The following is a 16,684-nucleotide window of genomic DNA, read 5'->3' on the forward strand; positions in this document are numbered from 1 at the left end:
TCTCTCTTCCTCAATAAAAATCCTGGAGTCTAGTCATCAAAATTGCTCCACCTTCAAACTAAATAGCAGTTCTACTAAACAGTTATATTAAACTAATTTATAGTACGCTCAGGGAGTTTATGGAGAAGAGCTTATTATTGATTAGTGGTTAGGTGAAGGGAGAATAAAAGAATCAGGTTGTGCCAGACTTTCATAAACAAGTGAGTTGCATGTCTATAAATCTAATGTATATTTGGAGAGAAAAGAAAAGGAAGCTTAAGAATAAAACTACCTCATCCCTTATGAATTAATACTTGGTTAAATAGATCGAAATAACTGGTTCCTACCTTTATTGTCCTTACCTGCTGGTTGATCAGGCTCTTACCTTAGTTGATACGTTACTGAGGGAAGTGTGAGTTGCATATGTAGCAATGTATTTTTTTTTTATTGAGTTACGGTTTCATAACGAGGACTCTGGCAGAAAAATACTTTAAGGTAAGCTACACAGGAGCACCACAGAAACATCTACTGCTGCAGAATAGCAGCACCGGAAGTGAGTGCGACTGAAATATTTTCAGTTATTTAGCTGTAGAGAGAAACTTGCTATACATATATATCTCAAAAAATAAGATGCACCCATGGAGTGCAGGAAGGTACTGTAATGCCTGCCTTAAATTCTTTTCAGTTGTGAAAATTAAATGTAATATTGTTATGTCGAGTACCTGACACATAATATTTGGTACCTGTTATTTATTCAACAACTATTGATGGGCCAAGCACACACACACACACACACACACACACACACACAAAAAAAAACCCAGAAGCTTCCCCAAATCAGGCTGATCTCAAGAGATAAGAGCAGGTTACAGTCAACCTCAGTGGCCCCTTTACCTTGTCAGAGACTTAAACAGTATTGATTTCTTGAAACAACACCATGGTAAAAGGAGTTCCTGTCAGTCTGCCTTAACTATTGCTTAACAATGCCCTTTTGTTTCCTGATACCCCTATTTTCTTATCCAGGACTGCCCAAAGGTTTTTTTAAAAAAATGACCTGAAAACAAATCTGTGGTTTTCCTCCACTAATTCCCTTAATAAGAAGAAAATGTTTTGTTTTTTTGTTTTTGTCATGGGTATGCAAAGAGTAAGATATGGCCCCTGATCTCAAAGAACTCTTAGGCTATTTATATAGACCGACCAGAAAATTTATAAGCAACAGTAGAGTGCCTGTAGGAGTGGTAATTTAGCTGCAGAGAAGGTTAGGAAAGGGCTTTCAAGGAGCTAGAGGTGAAACTTGAATCAAGTCATGAAAATGAGAGCCAGGCAAAGAAGGCTCGGGGAGGTCTTTCCAGGCTGATGAGAGCCATGAGAGTGGTTTGGTGTGCCTGAGCCTAGAGTATACATGGGCCTGGACAGGGAGGGCAAAGGGCCGTATGTCTTTATAAAAGATGTTAAACTCAGTGAGATGTTCACACTTGAGTTTTTGTAAGCCCATCTGGAAGCAACATGGAGGATGGATTAGAAGGGAACAGGACCAGAGGCAGAGATGCCTATTAGGAGGCAGTTGTAGTAGACCAGGCAAGGAATGAAGAGGGCTTGGACTAGGACAGTACGGATAGAGAGATGGGGACATTGATTATCCAGAGAGTTTGGTGTAGAATCAGAGGAGTTAGTGAAGGGAGGTAAAAGGCCAAGTGTTTCTTGTTTCTGGCCTAGAGAACTGGGTGGAAAGAGTGCTATTCACCAAGATTGAGAATAGAGGAATAGGAGCAGGTTTGGAACTTTTGTATTTGTACTTTAGATGAAGGTTTACAGAGCAAACAAGTTTCTCACTAAACATTTAATACACATATTGTTTTTGACATTGGTTGCCAGGTGGTTTGGAACTTGATTTTAGATTGTCCCCAGGAGATGTTCAGTAGGCAGATACACGAATGGGTCTGGAGCCTAGAGAGGATTGCTGAGCATCACCAGCTTATACATGTCATTAAAACTGTGAATTTGAATGAGAGGTAGCGCTCGTAGCGTGAAAAGATAAGACTACTGAAGACAGAACTCAGGGAAGCATCAGTAAGTAAGGGAAGTATTGAGAAACAGAAGACTAAAGGTTGGGGAGGAACAGTTGTTAGGGAAGCGAGGTGCCATCCAAGCCAAGGAAGGGCTTTCAAGGAGGAAGGAGTGGTGGAGGACTATTGTAGAACCCACATCACCAGTGGAGAAGAAGCACAGGCTGCTCCTTCAGGAAGTCTGGTTTGATGAGAAATAGAATCAGAACTAGACTTTGGAAAGTAAATATCATGCATAGGGCTTCACTTGTATATTTGCGTTTCCACCCCAGTTATACCGAATCAGAATCGACATTTTAACAAGATCCCCAGGTGATTCTTAGGTATAACCTGGGAACTTGTTACAAATGCAAATTTTCCACAGGGAGTTAGAATGCAAATTCTCACCTGGGCTTGAAACCAGAAGAACAGGTTCGAAGTCCTGCCCTCCAGTTTGCTGCAGTTCCCACCTTCAGCCCTAGCTCCCTGGCTCCTGGGAGAGATTAAAAGCCTGTGTGTGGAAGAAGGTAGAACAAATAGTGAACACTTCAAATGAGCTATTTCCTAGTTATGAAATCTGGGACATTATGACAAAACATTTCCAAGCCTATTGTTTTTTGTTTTGTTTTTTTTTGTGTGTGGGTGTGAAATGGTATCTCATTGTGGGGTTTTGTTGTTTTATTATTTTTTTGTGTTACTTTTTTTACTGTGATAAATATATATGTAACAAAACATTTCAACCAGCCTCTTATTTTTTTTTAAATTTTTGCTGTGCTTTAAGTGAAACTTCACAAATCAAGTCAGTCTCTAACACAAAAACTTATATACACCCTGCTACATACTCCCAATTGCTCTGCCCCTAATGAGACAGCCCGCTCCCTTCCTCTGCTCTCTCTTTTCGTGTCCATTTCGCCAGCTTCTAACCCCCTCTACCCTCTCATCTCCCCTCCAGGAAGGAGATGCCAACATAGTCTCAAGTGTCCACCTGATCCAAGAAGCTCACTCCTCACCAGCATCCCTCTCCAACCCATTGTCCAGTCCGATCTCTGTATGAAGACTTGGCTTTGGGAATGGTTCCTGTCCTGGGCCAACAGAAGGCCTGGGGACCATGACCACCGGGGTCCTTCTAGTCTCAGTCAGACCATTAAGTCTGGTCTTTTTATGAGAATTTGGGGTCTGCATCCCACTGCTCTCCTGCTCCCTCAGGGGTTCTCTGTTGTGTTCCCTGTCAGGGCAGTCATCGATTGTAGCCAGGCACCATCTAGCTCTTCTGGTCTCAGGCTGATGTAGTTTCTGGTTTATGTGGCCCTTTCTGTCTCTTGGGCTTGTAAGTACCTTGTGTCCTTGGTGTTCTTCATTCTCCTTTGATCCAGGTGGGTTGAGACCCATGGATGCATCTTAGATGGCTGCTTGCTAGCATTTAAGACCCTAGACGCCTCTTTCCAAGGTGGGATGCAGAATGTCTTCTTAATAGATTTGATTATGCCAATTGACTTAGATGTTCCCTGAAACCATGGTCCCCAAACCCCTGTCCCTGCTATGCTGGCCTTTGAGGCATTCAGTTTATTCCGGAAACTGATTTTCATTTAGTCCAGTTGTGCTGACCTCGCCTGTATTGTGTGTTGTCTTTCCCGTCACCTAAAGTAGTTTTTATCTACTATCTAATTAGTGAATACCCCTCTCCCACTTCCCTCCTTCCCCCCTCCCACCCTCTCTCCCTCCCCCCTCTCATAACCATCAAAGAATATTTTCTTCTCTGTTTAAACTATTTCTTGAGTTCTTATAATAGTGGTTTTATACAATATTTGTCCTTTTGCAACTGACTAATTTCACTCAGGATAATGCATTCCAGATTTCTCCATGTTATGAAATGTTTCATGGATTCAACATTGTTCTTTATCAATGCATAGTATTCCATTGTGTGAATATACCATAATTTATTTATCCATTCATCCATTGATGGGCATCTTGGTTACTCCCATCTTTTTGCCTTCGTAAACAGTGCTGCAGTGAACATGGGTGTGCATATAGCCTCTTATTTTTCAGCAGTCCTCAATGCACAGTAGCAATCCCATCTTACTTTTCATGGAGGCCTCTTTATAAAATCTCTTAAGTTTATGCACAAATGTGTATGGTTTCTTCATGTGTTATGTTATTGTCTAAATAATCTGTTTAGTCTGTATACAAACTGTCCAAGGTAGGTGTTGCTAATGCTATTTGCCCGTGTTACAGATAGATTGTAAAGTAGATTAATTAGGGTCCTGGCCCAGGCTTTGAAAGCAGTGCTTAGGTCTTTGTATTTGATGCCCCGCCCACACTCTGTTACAGCTTCAGTGATTTCTACTGTAGTTAAAACATAAACTTGCATGTTAACTTTTTCTGTCCTAAAACAACTTGAAATTGAGATTTTAAAATACATGCTTTCCCACCCGATATGACTTACATATAAAGTTTTATGCTATATTAAACTATTTGGAAAGAATTTTCTACCCTGTGACATTGAGGCGTGTCATACATCCAGAATTATTGCAGCCCAATGTTTTATGTGTAAATCCATAGTTTTTTTTTAAATTTTGTTGCTTAAAAAAAAAACTATCAAAGTATAATATACATAGAGAAAAGTGCACATCTCATACACACGTAGCTCGATGTATTGTCACAAACTGAGCACACCCATATGATCAGCACCCAGATCAAGGAAAACAAAGTATCAGCTCCCCAGAAGCTCTCCTTCCAACCCCTTCCAGTTATTTTCCATCCCCTTGGGATAACCACCACCCTGCATTCCAGCAGCAATCTCTAGTTCTTTCAAAGCCTGCAATGTAAGTATATTCTTAGGCAAACTGAAACCTCACAAAAAACATTTGATTTCTTGATATTTCCCATGAGAAATGTAAAAAGTGTTGGCCTGGGCCAGACCAAAGACTGCAGCCCTAGTGCTGTGTCTGACCAATGAAACAAGCATCCTTTTGTGGGAGGCAAGGCCCAGTCACTTATTTAATATGACACTAGATGCTTATCTGATCCTTCCAGACCACCCTTTTACATCTTCTCATGGTCCCAGTGCCAAGAATGTATTTAAACTTTACCCTTTCTTTTTATAAAATGACAGTATTGTGCCAATCTCTCCTAAATTGTTTCAGTTTGAAGGTAAGCGTTTTATGTGCTTTTAAGTAGTTGTTGTCCAGATGTGTATAGATCAATTTTAAATGTGCTTAATAAGTATAGAGTGCTATAATTGATGGTGGTATTTCTAGTGCAAACGCTATTTTCTAATGTTGTTGTTAGTTGCCTTCGAGTTGATAGTTGCCTTCGAGTCCATTCTGACTCATGTGACCCCATGTATACTGAGTAGAACTGCTCCATAGGATTTTCAAGGCTGTGACTTTTTGGAAGCAGATCACCAGCACTGTGTTCTGAGGCACCTCTGCATGGGTTCAAACTGCCAACCTTTTGGGTAGTAGTCCAGCGCTTAACCATTGAGCCACCCAGGGACTCCCACTTTCTAATAGCTTTCTCAAATTTAGAAAATAATATAATTTCAATAGTTCTTTATTATAGATTTTCTTAGCTTAATGAGTAAAATTGTACTTAGTTATAAAAGAGAGGAATGTTTTTGCTAATTTCTAAAATAAGGTAAAAATCCAAGTTCCTTTTTATGATTGCATATATCCTGTGATTACATGTATTAATATTCTATAAATACATTAATAACAAGTAGGATTGGAGTTGACCAGGTGCTAAATTAGCTGAAATCCCCAAGTAGTTGAGGACTATGTCATAAAGACAGCTGGCCGTGCACCTGTCTCTGTGAGATAGCAGCGCATTGTCTGAAATTTTCTGTCACAGGAGTTTCTGTTCTTTCCAGTTGGCTTTTCATTCATGTACATTGATGAATACATCTATTTATCAACCATAAACATTAAATCTACTAATCTTGCTTCCCATTTCCTTTAAAAGTCAAGTTGTCCCTGATAATTTTAGCTTTACATAATGTACATCTGGCTAGGCATATTATATGTAACTTAGAGGGGGAAATCATGCAAAAAAGAGAAAGCTTTAGAAGTTATTGGTAAATAGTAGCTACCTTGTGGTTAGCCCTGCCCAGCTAACCGTTCAGCACATCCTTTGGCATAGCTGTCTGCCCTGGTGCCATGCTCTGTTGCCACTTGCATGCACTCCTCGTGACCTTTGATTAATCCAACTCAAGTTTTGCCAGAGTAGCCTCTGAAACTTTTTTTTTTATCTCAAGGTTTCATTTAAGGTTTACCTGTCCTCAGTGGAAATGCTATTAGGCCACGTCCTTAATGCTACTGGCTCAAGGATGCCACTTGTCTTTGTTACTAAGGTTTGAAATATAAAATCTCACATTTTGTATTTTTGCCAGAAAAAAAAGATGATTATTAGAGGTGTTGTTTTCAAAGCACCCACCTAAGATCCTGTTTGGCATCAGGATTTATCCACAGCCAAACACCCACTAGGAAGCTGACCACAAAAAACTACTTATAGTATTCAAGAAGATATAAAGGTCATATATGGTCTAATAACAAATACTGCCAAGGTAAGCTTTGTTTTAAAAAAAAAAAAAACTGTTCAACGGGGCAAATTTCATTGATCACCTCTCACCTATTTTAGGGGCTCTTTTTTTTTCATATATTATACATCTAGGGAGGCCCTGCTGCTGCAGTGGTTAAGAACTTAGCTGCTAAGCAAAAGGTTGGCAGTTTGAATCCACCAGCCTCTCCTTGGAAACTCTATGAGGCAGTTCTGTCCTATAGGGTTGCTATGAGTCGGAATTGGCTTGATGGCAACGGGTTTAGTTTTTTTGGTTTATACTTTTAGTGAAGTGGGTCAGTAAAAAGCATAGGGAAAAAATAAGGGGCCTAATCTCCTAGTGACAAATAAATAAACAGTATTCTTCCCAAAATAAGAAACTGCAAAAAAAAAAATCTCAGTATAAAGGATATATAAGATATTTTCTTCCTATGCTTCATAAGCATTGCATGATTTACTATCAGTCTGTGAAATGCAAACACAGGCTCTTTTATAATTTGAATTAACTGTTCAGGAACCAGTTGGACCAATATCTACCTCTGTTTGGTTTTCCCTCTATTTTAGATGACTAAGAACAAACCATTTAAACTCTCCGTGTCCCTTTATCTTTTTCCTGGAATGTGAATATAATTATACTTGGCTCTCTTTTTGTAAGTCTCAATGAATCATTGCTTCTAAAGTAATTCTAAATCTTTATGTTTTATAAAATGAACATATATAGATATGTTATAATGCTACAGTAGGCATAGAGCTTTTTATCTTCTCTCAGGTTTAAAAATATTTTTGGAGACACCCAAGAAAACGTATTTAATTTTTTTTGTCCATTTTAACGTTACCATAGGTGCTGATAGAATTTTCGAAGTCTTAGTCATTGAAAATGTTGAAATAGACAGCATGCATAAAATCCTTAGTAATATAGTAACTTGATGTTCCACATGGATTATTCAGTATTTTATTTCTTTGACTTTAATATTGAATTAATATTCTGTATGTTATTTGAGATGGTATATATTATTTATGATAGCAGTACAAAATTTATGTTTTTTAATAAAGAAAATCTTACACTTCCCTGATTATCAATTTTATCACAGGATGAAGAATCTTCAGAGAGTGAAGAAACAGAAACGGAAACAGAAACAGAAGACTCAGATGAGGAGACAAGTGATGAAAATCTAGAAATCAAGAAGAAAACTGTGGAAGACAATGAAATATCAAATGGCCACAGCAAAACAAAACAAATGGAAGAAACCAATGGCGACACAGTTAAAACCCTTGCAAAGGTATAGTGATATGTCCTTAAATCCTGAGATCCTACCCAAGAGCAAGCATATGGGACCCCTGTTTGCTTCAGAGGGCACACTCCAACTTCCTTTGAGAGCAGAAATGATCTCAACCTCAAATACTCCTATGAATAACTTCATTCATGTGCCATAGGAAAAGCTTTGGCCAAATTTGTGAATCAGGCAGACTTTGTCTCTAGCACTCTCTCCACACTGCTTGGTGACATTCTGTTCCCCACATAAATGGAAGTTAATAATTGGTATGGGCCAGTATAGTACACTGAGAAATAAACCCAGAAGTTCAGCACTGGGTCCTTGGGATGATGAAAATGGAAAGTTAGGAGCTCTGGTGCTAGTGACAAAAATGGGATGTGTAGGGACAAATGAAAGTTGTTTAAGAGGTATTTGAGGTTGTAATGAGTTCTTCGTAGACGCAGTTGCTCTATGAAACTAGATGTTTCATCCATTGGCAGTTTGCCTAAGAGTGACCCTGCTGGGCGACAGCTTGGTAGGTTTGATATCGTTAGTTCGCTAACACTACCCTGAATCCGTCTCAGAGGTATGGAATTCAGAAATCCAAACTGAATGACACTGTGTTGACTTTTCCTTTTGGACCTCTTGTGCAGAACATTGAGTTAATCTTGGCTTCCAGCTGATGAAACACTGTTATTGTTGATCTGTGCAAGGCCCTTCTCTCTTTATGTTCATTTATTCTTTTATCCTGATGCCCATTCTCCTTTTCCATATCATAGACAACCACTGAAATATGTTTGTCCTTTTGTTTGAATGTGTACTTAAAAAGCATGTATTGTTGTTTTCTTTGCATGTATTTTTAATTTACAAAATAATATGGTGCTATAAAGGTCATTTTCTTCCTTGGTTCCTTCTTTTACCAAGACTCCTTCCTTTCACTGAGAGGAAAAAGAAGTTCTAGCACTTTTTGTTATCTTTCAAAGGAGGAAAAAGATACTGTTTATATGAAACATATATGGATTCAGGCTAGGGTGGGCCCTAAAATTGTTTTTACTTGAGACAAGTTGTATACCAATTAATGTTCCTGAATCTTCTCTGAGTAGAACTCTTCAGTTCTTGAATTATATACCGTATTTTACACAAATAACATGCATCTTCTATGATTGTTTGCCAACTGCCACCCCCTCCCCCAGGTATTTTAGTAAGCACCATTATGCCAGTTTTTTTACATGTTGCTCTAAAAAAAATTATCATAGTGTGGTCACAAAAATGCCTTGGGCAGGGGGGTGGTGTGGATGGCAAACAAATATAGAGGGTGTGGGTTATTTGCATAAAAATATGGTAATTTGTTTTAATCATGTAAGTTAGGAGGGACATTAACAATCGTACAGCATCTCAGCTCCTCATTTTACAAGAACTCAGAAAAGTGACGTAATTGTCACATGTTTATGTGGTTAGGTAGAGGCAGACTCGGGAATCTTGCTTAAAAACAAATCTAAGTTTTCTAGCACAAAACCAAACCAAAAATCAAACCCACTGCCATCGAGTCAATTCCGACTCATAGCGACCCTATAGAACAGAGTAGAACCGCCCCATAGATTTTCCAGGGAGCACCTGGTGGATTCAAACTGCTGATCTCTTGGTTAGCAGCTGTAGCACTTAACCACTATGCCACCTGGTTTCTAGCATAGCACGGGAATATTTTTTGTTATATTGTTTCTTTATTGTCTGTAGGAAGAAAACGCCAGCAGAGAACGAGCCATTCACGAATACAACGAAAATCCAAAAGGTATGAGCACATTTCACTTCCAAAAGCATACCTTTAAAAAGGCTAGATCTATGCGTATATATGCTGTGATGGGGTAGTTATAGCTTACCCACATATATTCCATTTTATACTTTTTATCGTCACATGACCCTTATCATAACAAGCTATGAAATACGTAAGACAGACTTCTTTGTTCTCATTTATAACCACCATAGTTTCTTCACACAGAAATGCTCACTTTACTCATGGCTGTTTATGTGTCAGTACTAAGCAGTTTAGAAAAGTCTTTTTACCACTTTTTTTTTTCCTGTTCAACCTGTTTAATAAGTTAGGCTTTTGCCTCAAATTCCAATTTAGATTTCTGGTGAGGACTGCCAGACCCAGTGGCTAAGGTAGGATGACCAGTTAGGATGACCAGGCCAGCCTAGAGCTACAGCAGGCCATCCAACCATTTCCCCAGAGCGCAGACCTGAGTTTTTTATTTTGCCACGGATATTTAAGGGATGTCCACTCCCAGGCCTAGCTGTTAGTGTCGGAGAACAGGTGCCACAGAGTGGAGGAGACTGTGATTTCCCTTGAGACCTGCAGTTTCTACACCCCAATCATCTGTGTTTTTGGTGTACAACCCCTATGCTATGTTTACACACCATCCCACTGCAGTGTGTGTTTTACTATGTTCTCATTAAAAATAGCCATGCATCCTTTTTGATATCTGAGCTGAACTTAAGCATAGGAAGGAATAGTTTTCTTAATCCTTTTTTCCTTCTCACTTCTGCAGAAAAAGTAGTAATTTTTAGGATAGTTTAAGCAAAATTTGAAAATATTTATCATCTCTTATTATTTTTGGCATATAGCCTAAAATGTTAAAAGAAAATTAGTCTAAGCTTCAAGCAGTTAATTATATTCAATTAAAAGAATGCATATAGTTCACGAATATATATACTGTAAAGATCATTATTCAGCTGTCTAACATTTGAAGTAATTTGAAACACCAAAAAATAACGTGTCCCTTTGAGTACAGAGAATTTAATTGGCTAGGTTAATTTTTTTTTAAGTCAGGTAATTTATATTTTACAGAAGTTTTCTCTAACATTTAATTTTAACTTTGTATCTGTATTTCGATATTGACATTCTAAACATTTATAACATTGAGCTTTGATATATTAAAGTGTATCAGGTAATTCTGAGCTTTCTGCCTTAACTCAGTTTTCAAGACATATACAATATAGACATCGTCTACTACTCCAATGGGTAAGAGCTTTTGGTAGTACCCCATAATTCAAGGTTGGTAGAGTTTCACTGAAAACATGAGGACTTTTTTTTTCTCACTAGTCAGAAAAAAAATATTTCTAAATGTATCCTATTGTAGGAAATATGCATTCTCGTACAAAGAACAGTTCTTTAGAAGTCCATGAAGATAATGAATCAATACTAAGTAAAGAGTCAAAAAAATCAAAGAGGGTAAGTGAAATGAATTTTCCATTTTAGCGTTAAGACCAAAGTATTCAGTTGCTCCTTTTAGTTTTCATATGGCAATCCACATAATTTAACTCCCTTAATAATCTGAGTTTTTATGGCCCCAAAAGAAGGGAAGAATTTCAGGTAATGTTTTGTATTTTTAACGTGCATATTTATGTATTGGATTCATAGATTATGAGTCAGGTTGCTCTGCCAAAATTTAATGGTGTGTTCCTTTTGATCTTCCTATCCATACTGGTTCATTATATAATAAAAGATGTATCAAAGCACAGTAAAAACTATCCTGCCTAAATAATGAGGGTATAGTAATCATGAGAGACCAAAAGAGAGTAAAGTGAAGCTAATAGAGAGGAAGAATGAAAAATAAATATGGCTGTGCTTAGAAAACGTAACAGCATGCTACTTCAGTCTTTCCTGGCTACTTACTCCCTGTTTTGGTATTGTAGAGAAGTCTGATGGATATGTTTCTTCTCTCTGGAGGGAAGTTACAGTTTTCATTTGCAGAAGAGCTTTCTTTAATTATGAGCTCACATTTCAGGACAGAAATGTTAGGAGGAAACGTGGAAGAAAAGAAAAATGAAAGGCATTGTTAATTCCTATTCAACCTTCAGGTCTCAGCTTAAATGTCACTTCCACACAGAGGCCTTATGTGACCAGAAGCCCACCAGTATGTTATGTCTCATTATTATCCTCTCACATAACATCCTTTTCTTATCCTTCATAATACTGATCACTATTTGTAATTACACACTCATTTGTATGGAGCCCTGGTAGCATAGTGGTTAAGAGCTCGGCTGCTAACCAAAAGGTTGGCAGTTCAAATCTACCAGCTGCTCCTTGGAAACCCAATGGGGCAGTTTTTCTCTGCCGTGGAGGGTCACTGTGAGTTGGAACTGACTCAACGGCACCTAACAGCAGCAGTACTCATTTGTGTATTTATATACTCTATATGTCTGTATCTCCCCACTGGCTTTCAACTCTATGGGGACAGAATCTATTCTCTGTTTTGCTTTCCAGTGTATCCTTAGCAACTTTGCAGAGTGCCTAGTATGTGTAAATCCTCAGTAAATATTTTGGGTGACTAAATGAATGGTAAATGAAAAGGGGGTTAAAGAGGAGGAAAGGACAGAGGTAAAACCAGAAGCAGCCCTCAGAGTAGCAAACAGCCTGATTTTTGCCATCTTTGCAAGTATATATCACTCTGAAATTCCTTTCAGAATTACTTCATAAATTTAGAAAGTTATTTTGGCTGGATCCCCATGTTGTTATCCTTTACTAAATATTACTTCATACCATTTTTATCTTTATATTAGATCTTCTAAGTTTGGATTATTGTATCCAAAATACAGCTGTGATCTGGTTTAAAGGACACTTTACAATTATTATCCTTCTTAGAATTATAACATATGTATTATCAAAACATTTGACCAAGGGGTAGGAACTTTCAAGATTATCCATCTACTAGAACAGAATATTTAACAGATACTCATACTGTGCTTCATAGCATTCCTGTGAAGATTTTTTTCTACTTCTAAGAGCCCAGGGAAAGATTCTGGAAAAGAAAATCAAGTGTGAGGGAGGAAAATGAAAAGTAGTCAGGAGACATAAAAAGAAGCTAAAGAGAGGAAAAGTGAAGTGAAAGAAGTAGCAAAAGAAATATTTAAATCACTCCTCTGACCAGATGAAAAATGCATATTCTAGAACACATGGTCAAGTTTCAGGAACTTTTCATTTTCAGGCTGTGCAGTCTCAAGCATTCTTCACAGGCTCGTAGGATTTGGATGAAAAGAGACAAGGAGAAAGGGCTGAGCCAGGGAAAGGAGTGCTGTGTGGGAGGCAGAGTGGCCTGCACCTATAGGAACAGGCCAGCCGGGGGGCCCAAGTGCTAGCACAAGTCAGTACAGCACAGGGGAGTTGGGCCAGGATACAACTTTTAAAAAACCATTGCCGTTGGGTTGATTCTGAATCATGGCAACTCCATGTGTTATACAGTGAACTGCTCCATAATGTTCTCTTGGCCTTAAACTTTATGGAAGCATTTCACCAAGAAACTTTTTTTTTTTTCTGCAGTGCCACCGGGTAGGCTTGAACCACCAACATGTAATTTAGTAGTCAAGAACCAAGTATTTGTACCACCCAGGGACCTAGAATACAGATAAAACCAAACCAAACCCGTTGCCGTCAGGTTGATTCTGACTCATGGTGACACTATGGGACAGAGTAGGACTTCGCCATAGGGTTTCCAAGACTGCCACATCTTTCTCACACAGAGTAGCTGGTGGATTCAAACTGCCCACCTTTCAGTTAGACAAGTACTTTAACCACTGTATCACCGGGGCTCACAGAATACAAATAACAACAATAACCCGTTGCTGTTGAGTTAATTCTGACTCATAGTGACCCTATAGGACAGAGTAGAACTGCCCCATAGGGTATCCAAGGAGCGCCTGGTGGATTCGAACTACTGACCTTTTGTTTAGCAGCTGTAGCACTTAACCACTATGCCACCAGGGTTTCCAGGATACAAATAGAGGGGCTTCAAATGCCAGGCTGAGGAATTCAGTCTTAATCTTTGATTATGCTTAAGATTTCTCATTATTACCTGATGGAAAAGTATATTTCAGTAAATGCACATTTCCTTGATTAAGGAAAAGAAACAAAAATAATGAGAACTATATTTTTGAAAAGTCAAACAGTAATAAATATACTTCCTGTTTAAAGAATACACGGTTATTCTAGATATTTTAAAAAGGAAATAACTGACTTAGATGAGATTTTTTTGTCAATCGTTCTCACATGACATTTTTTTATCTACCGTGTTTCTAACCTGTTAACACCATTTGAGCCAAACAAGTCATTTTTAAAACTTGCAAAGGAAATTACGTTTTAACTAATATCAAATATGTGTTTGGAATTTTAGGTTCTCTCCGCTTAATTAGACAGACACTCCAAAGATAATCTAAAAAGAAAGAAAGAAAGATCATAGAAGAGAAAAGGTTGCACTCCTGGTGTCTACAATGCACAATTCACAGTTGAATTTTGTTTTGATGCTTTCAAATGTTTTACGTAGCCAGGTTAGGACCGGTGATTTTAACTGGCAGCAGAGATCTTTTGTTACATAACTGCTCTAATCTCTAGAAGTCACCAAATGTTGCATTTCCAAACTGTAGCCAGTGCTATTTATTTGGAGCCAGAATTAGAATTAAGAAAAATATGTTATGGCTTAATTTCCACCCAGGTGAGCTAACGAAAGAGGCAGTAAGCTTTTCAGGTATTAAAAATAATTTCTTATCATTCGTATATGTATTTAGCATAAGGGCACCTCTTACGTGCCAGGCCCAAGGCTGAAGGTTATAAATACAGACGTTAAAGACCCTGTGCCTTCTCTCAAAAATGAGCTGAAACATGGCAGGTTCTCTGCAGAGGTCCCCATGCCAGTTCATAGTCAGTAGATTTCTTATTATCACTACCTTTGAAAAAAAAAAAAGACACTGAGTTGAGAATTTATACCTACAAAGCTGAGTCCTCAATGCTGGCACCTCTTCCTCTGCCTACCTCTTACACTTTGGTCTTCCAAAGTGTAGTTTCTTAGATCCTCTTTTAAATCTGCCTGGAATTCTTGGATCATCTGTTCTACTTTCGTATCTTCACCTATCATCTGTATGCTGCACAGCTGCAGCCCTGCCTACCCCCTGAACAGCAGATCCATATATCCAGCTGCCTTCTCATACCTGTTTGGCTCACACAGCCACATCTGGCAGCCCTAACATTTTGCCGGAGCCCTGGTCGTACAGTGGTTAAGAGTTCAGCTGCTAACCAAAAGGTCAGTAGTTCAGATCCACCAGGTGCTCCTTGGAAAACCCTATAGGGTAGTTCTACTCTGTCCTATAGGGTCGCTATGAGTGAGAATCGACTCAACAGCAATGGGTTTGGTTTAACGTTTTGCCAAAAGTTCTGATCTACAGGAATGGAGGGGTATGTCCTTCTTCTCCAGAATTTTATGATAGCAAGTCTCTGCAGCTGCAACTAAACTGTTGTTGTGTGCCATTGAGTCAATCCTGACTCATAGCAACCCTACATAGGACAGAGTAGAACTGCCTCATAGGGTTTCCAAGGAGTGCTGGTGGATTCAAACTGCCCACCTTTTGGTTAGCCGCCTGAGCTCTTAACTGCTTTGTCACAATGGCTCCACAACTAAACTAGGAATTGCAGACATACCCTAAAAATGAGCTATCCTGGTTATATTTGAAAGTTACAATAAGTGATTTCCTAGTTTTCAGCTTTTTTTCCTCTTACAACACAACAAAGTGAAATACTAAATTTGTTCTGTGAAGAAAATGGTAATATGTTATCAAGAGATTGATATTCAACAACAAGATAAAATTTTTTAAAAAAGAGAGATTGATACTGTTGAAAGTTAAACCCTGGAAGATCTTGTTTTGGATTGGAATCACGATTGGCGTTGCTAAAAGACTGAAAATGCTACAGGTACCCCATTGTACACGTGATACACCATAAAAAGGCAATGAAATAATGTTAATACTTGTTAAAAATGATATCTTCTATATACCATTAATGTTTCTCTTACTGAAATAATTCTTGTTATTGACTTTTTTTTAGGGTTTTCTCTTTAAGAGGATGTCACTGACCAGTCATAAAAATCATAACGAGCCACTCCCAGAGATAAAACCAATAGGAGATCAAATAATTCTTAAAGGCAATAAGGATGATGCAAACCAGAACCACATGGGCCAAAATCATAAGGCTACTGCATCAGCAAATGGGGACAAAAAGTCAATATCTTGTTCAATACTGTGAGTGTGTTTTTATGTCTTTATGGTCACCAAAGACATTGTCATTTATACTTGAAAAACAATATAACATAAAGAAAATTTCTGATAACAGACTTTTAAAGATATGTTAATGTTTTATTTGTCTGAAACAGTGTGACCAGATTTGGTATTTATTTATGTTAATATCTTTAACACACAACTTAAAAATATGTTTATCTCAAACTCTCAAGTGTTGTGGCCTTAACTGTTCAGTGTTGCAATGAAAATATATTTTTTTAATGTGAAAATTAAATTAAGACATTTCATAGTTTTTACTAAACAATTTTACTTCTTTATAATTTCCTGAGGCAATGTTTGCAATCTCATGACACTGTAACAGTTTTTAATGTATTTGCAATTTTTAAAAACTGAGGCAAAATTGTTTTTGATGAGCATATTTTAATAAACTATCTGGTTGGTTCACCTCTTAAAATGGATGAGTGTGAGTAAAATTTGGCCGTACTTGGAGTTCTTAATTGACACAATTAGGGCAAAAAAAAAAAAAACTGTCTAAATTTAAAGTATTGAAGGAAGCAGGATGTACTTACCTGAGTAAAGAAAATATCAATGTAACCATTAACAGTCCATCTCTGTGGGAAAAACTGAGTATTGAAATTTCTTTGCTTCCTGCTCCTTTCTTTAGGGAGGTGATCTGACACGAAAACATCTTGCACATGTAGCCTTGTCTGGAATGTTTGACCATGCCACAGATAGTCATCATACAAGAACAGAACATAGCTTGCTTGTTTGAACTGCCTCTAGCATTGACAGGGA

At 38.0% G+C, this 16,684-nt stretch overlaps 1 protein-coding gene across 3 annotated transcripts in view; it reads left to right on the forward strand.

Annotated features, from left to right (window-relative positions):
• The window catches only part of RPGR (retinitis pigmentosa GTPase regulator), a 58,036-nt gene extending 41,679 nt beyond the window's left edge, over nt 1-16,357 (forward strand). For 2 of the 3 annotated variants that reach the window (XM_049873442.1, XM_049873443.1), the window contains 4 exons: nt 7,670-7,858; nt 9,566-9,620; nt 10,969-11,060; nt 15,699-16,357. In XM_049873442.1, the coding sequence (XP_049729399.1) occupies nt 7,670-7,858; nt 9,566-9,620; nt 10,969-11,060; nt 15,699-15,896 (534 nt within the window). In that variant the 3' untranslated portion in view covers nt 15,897-16,357. The remainder of the gene's footprint in view (nt 1-7,669; nt 7,859-9,565; nt 9,621-10,968; nt 11,061-15,698) is intronic. The other variant, XM_049873444.1, reaches the window with a different exon arrangement.
• The last annotated feature ends 327 nt before the right edge of the window (nt 16,358-16,684 follow it).

The sequence above is a fragment of the Elephas maximus genome, chromosome X (genome assembly GCF_024166365.1).
Source record: "Elephas maximus indicus isolate mEleMax1 chromosome X, mEleMax1 primary haplotype, whole genome shotgun sequence".
NCBI lineage: Eukaryota > Metazoa > Chordata > Mammalia > Proboscidea > Elephantidae > Elephas > Elephas maximus.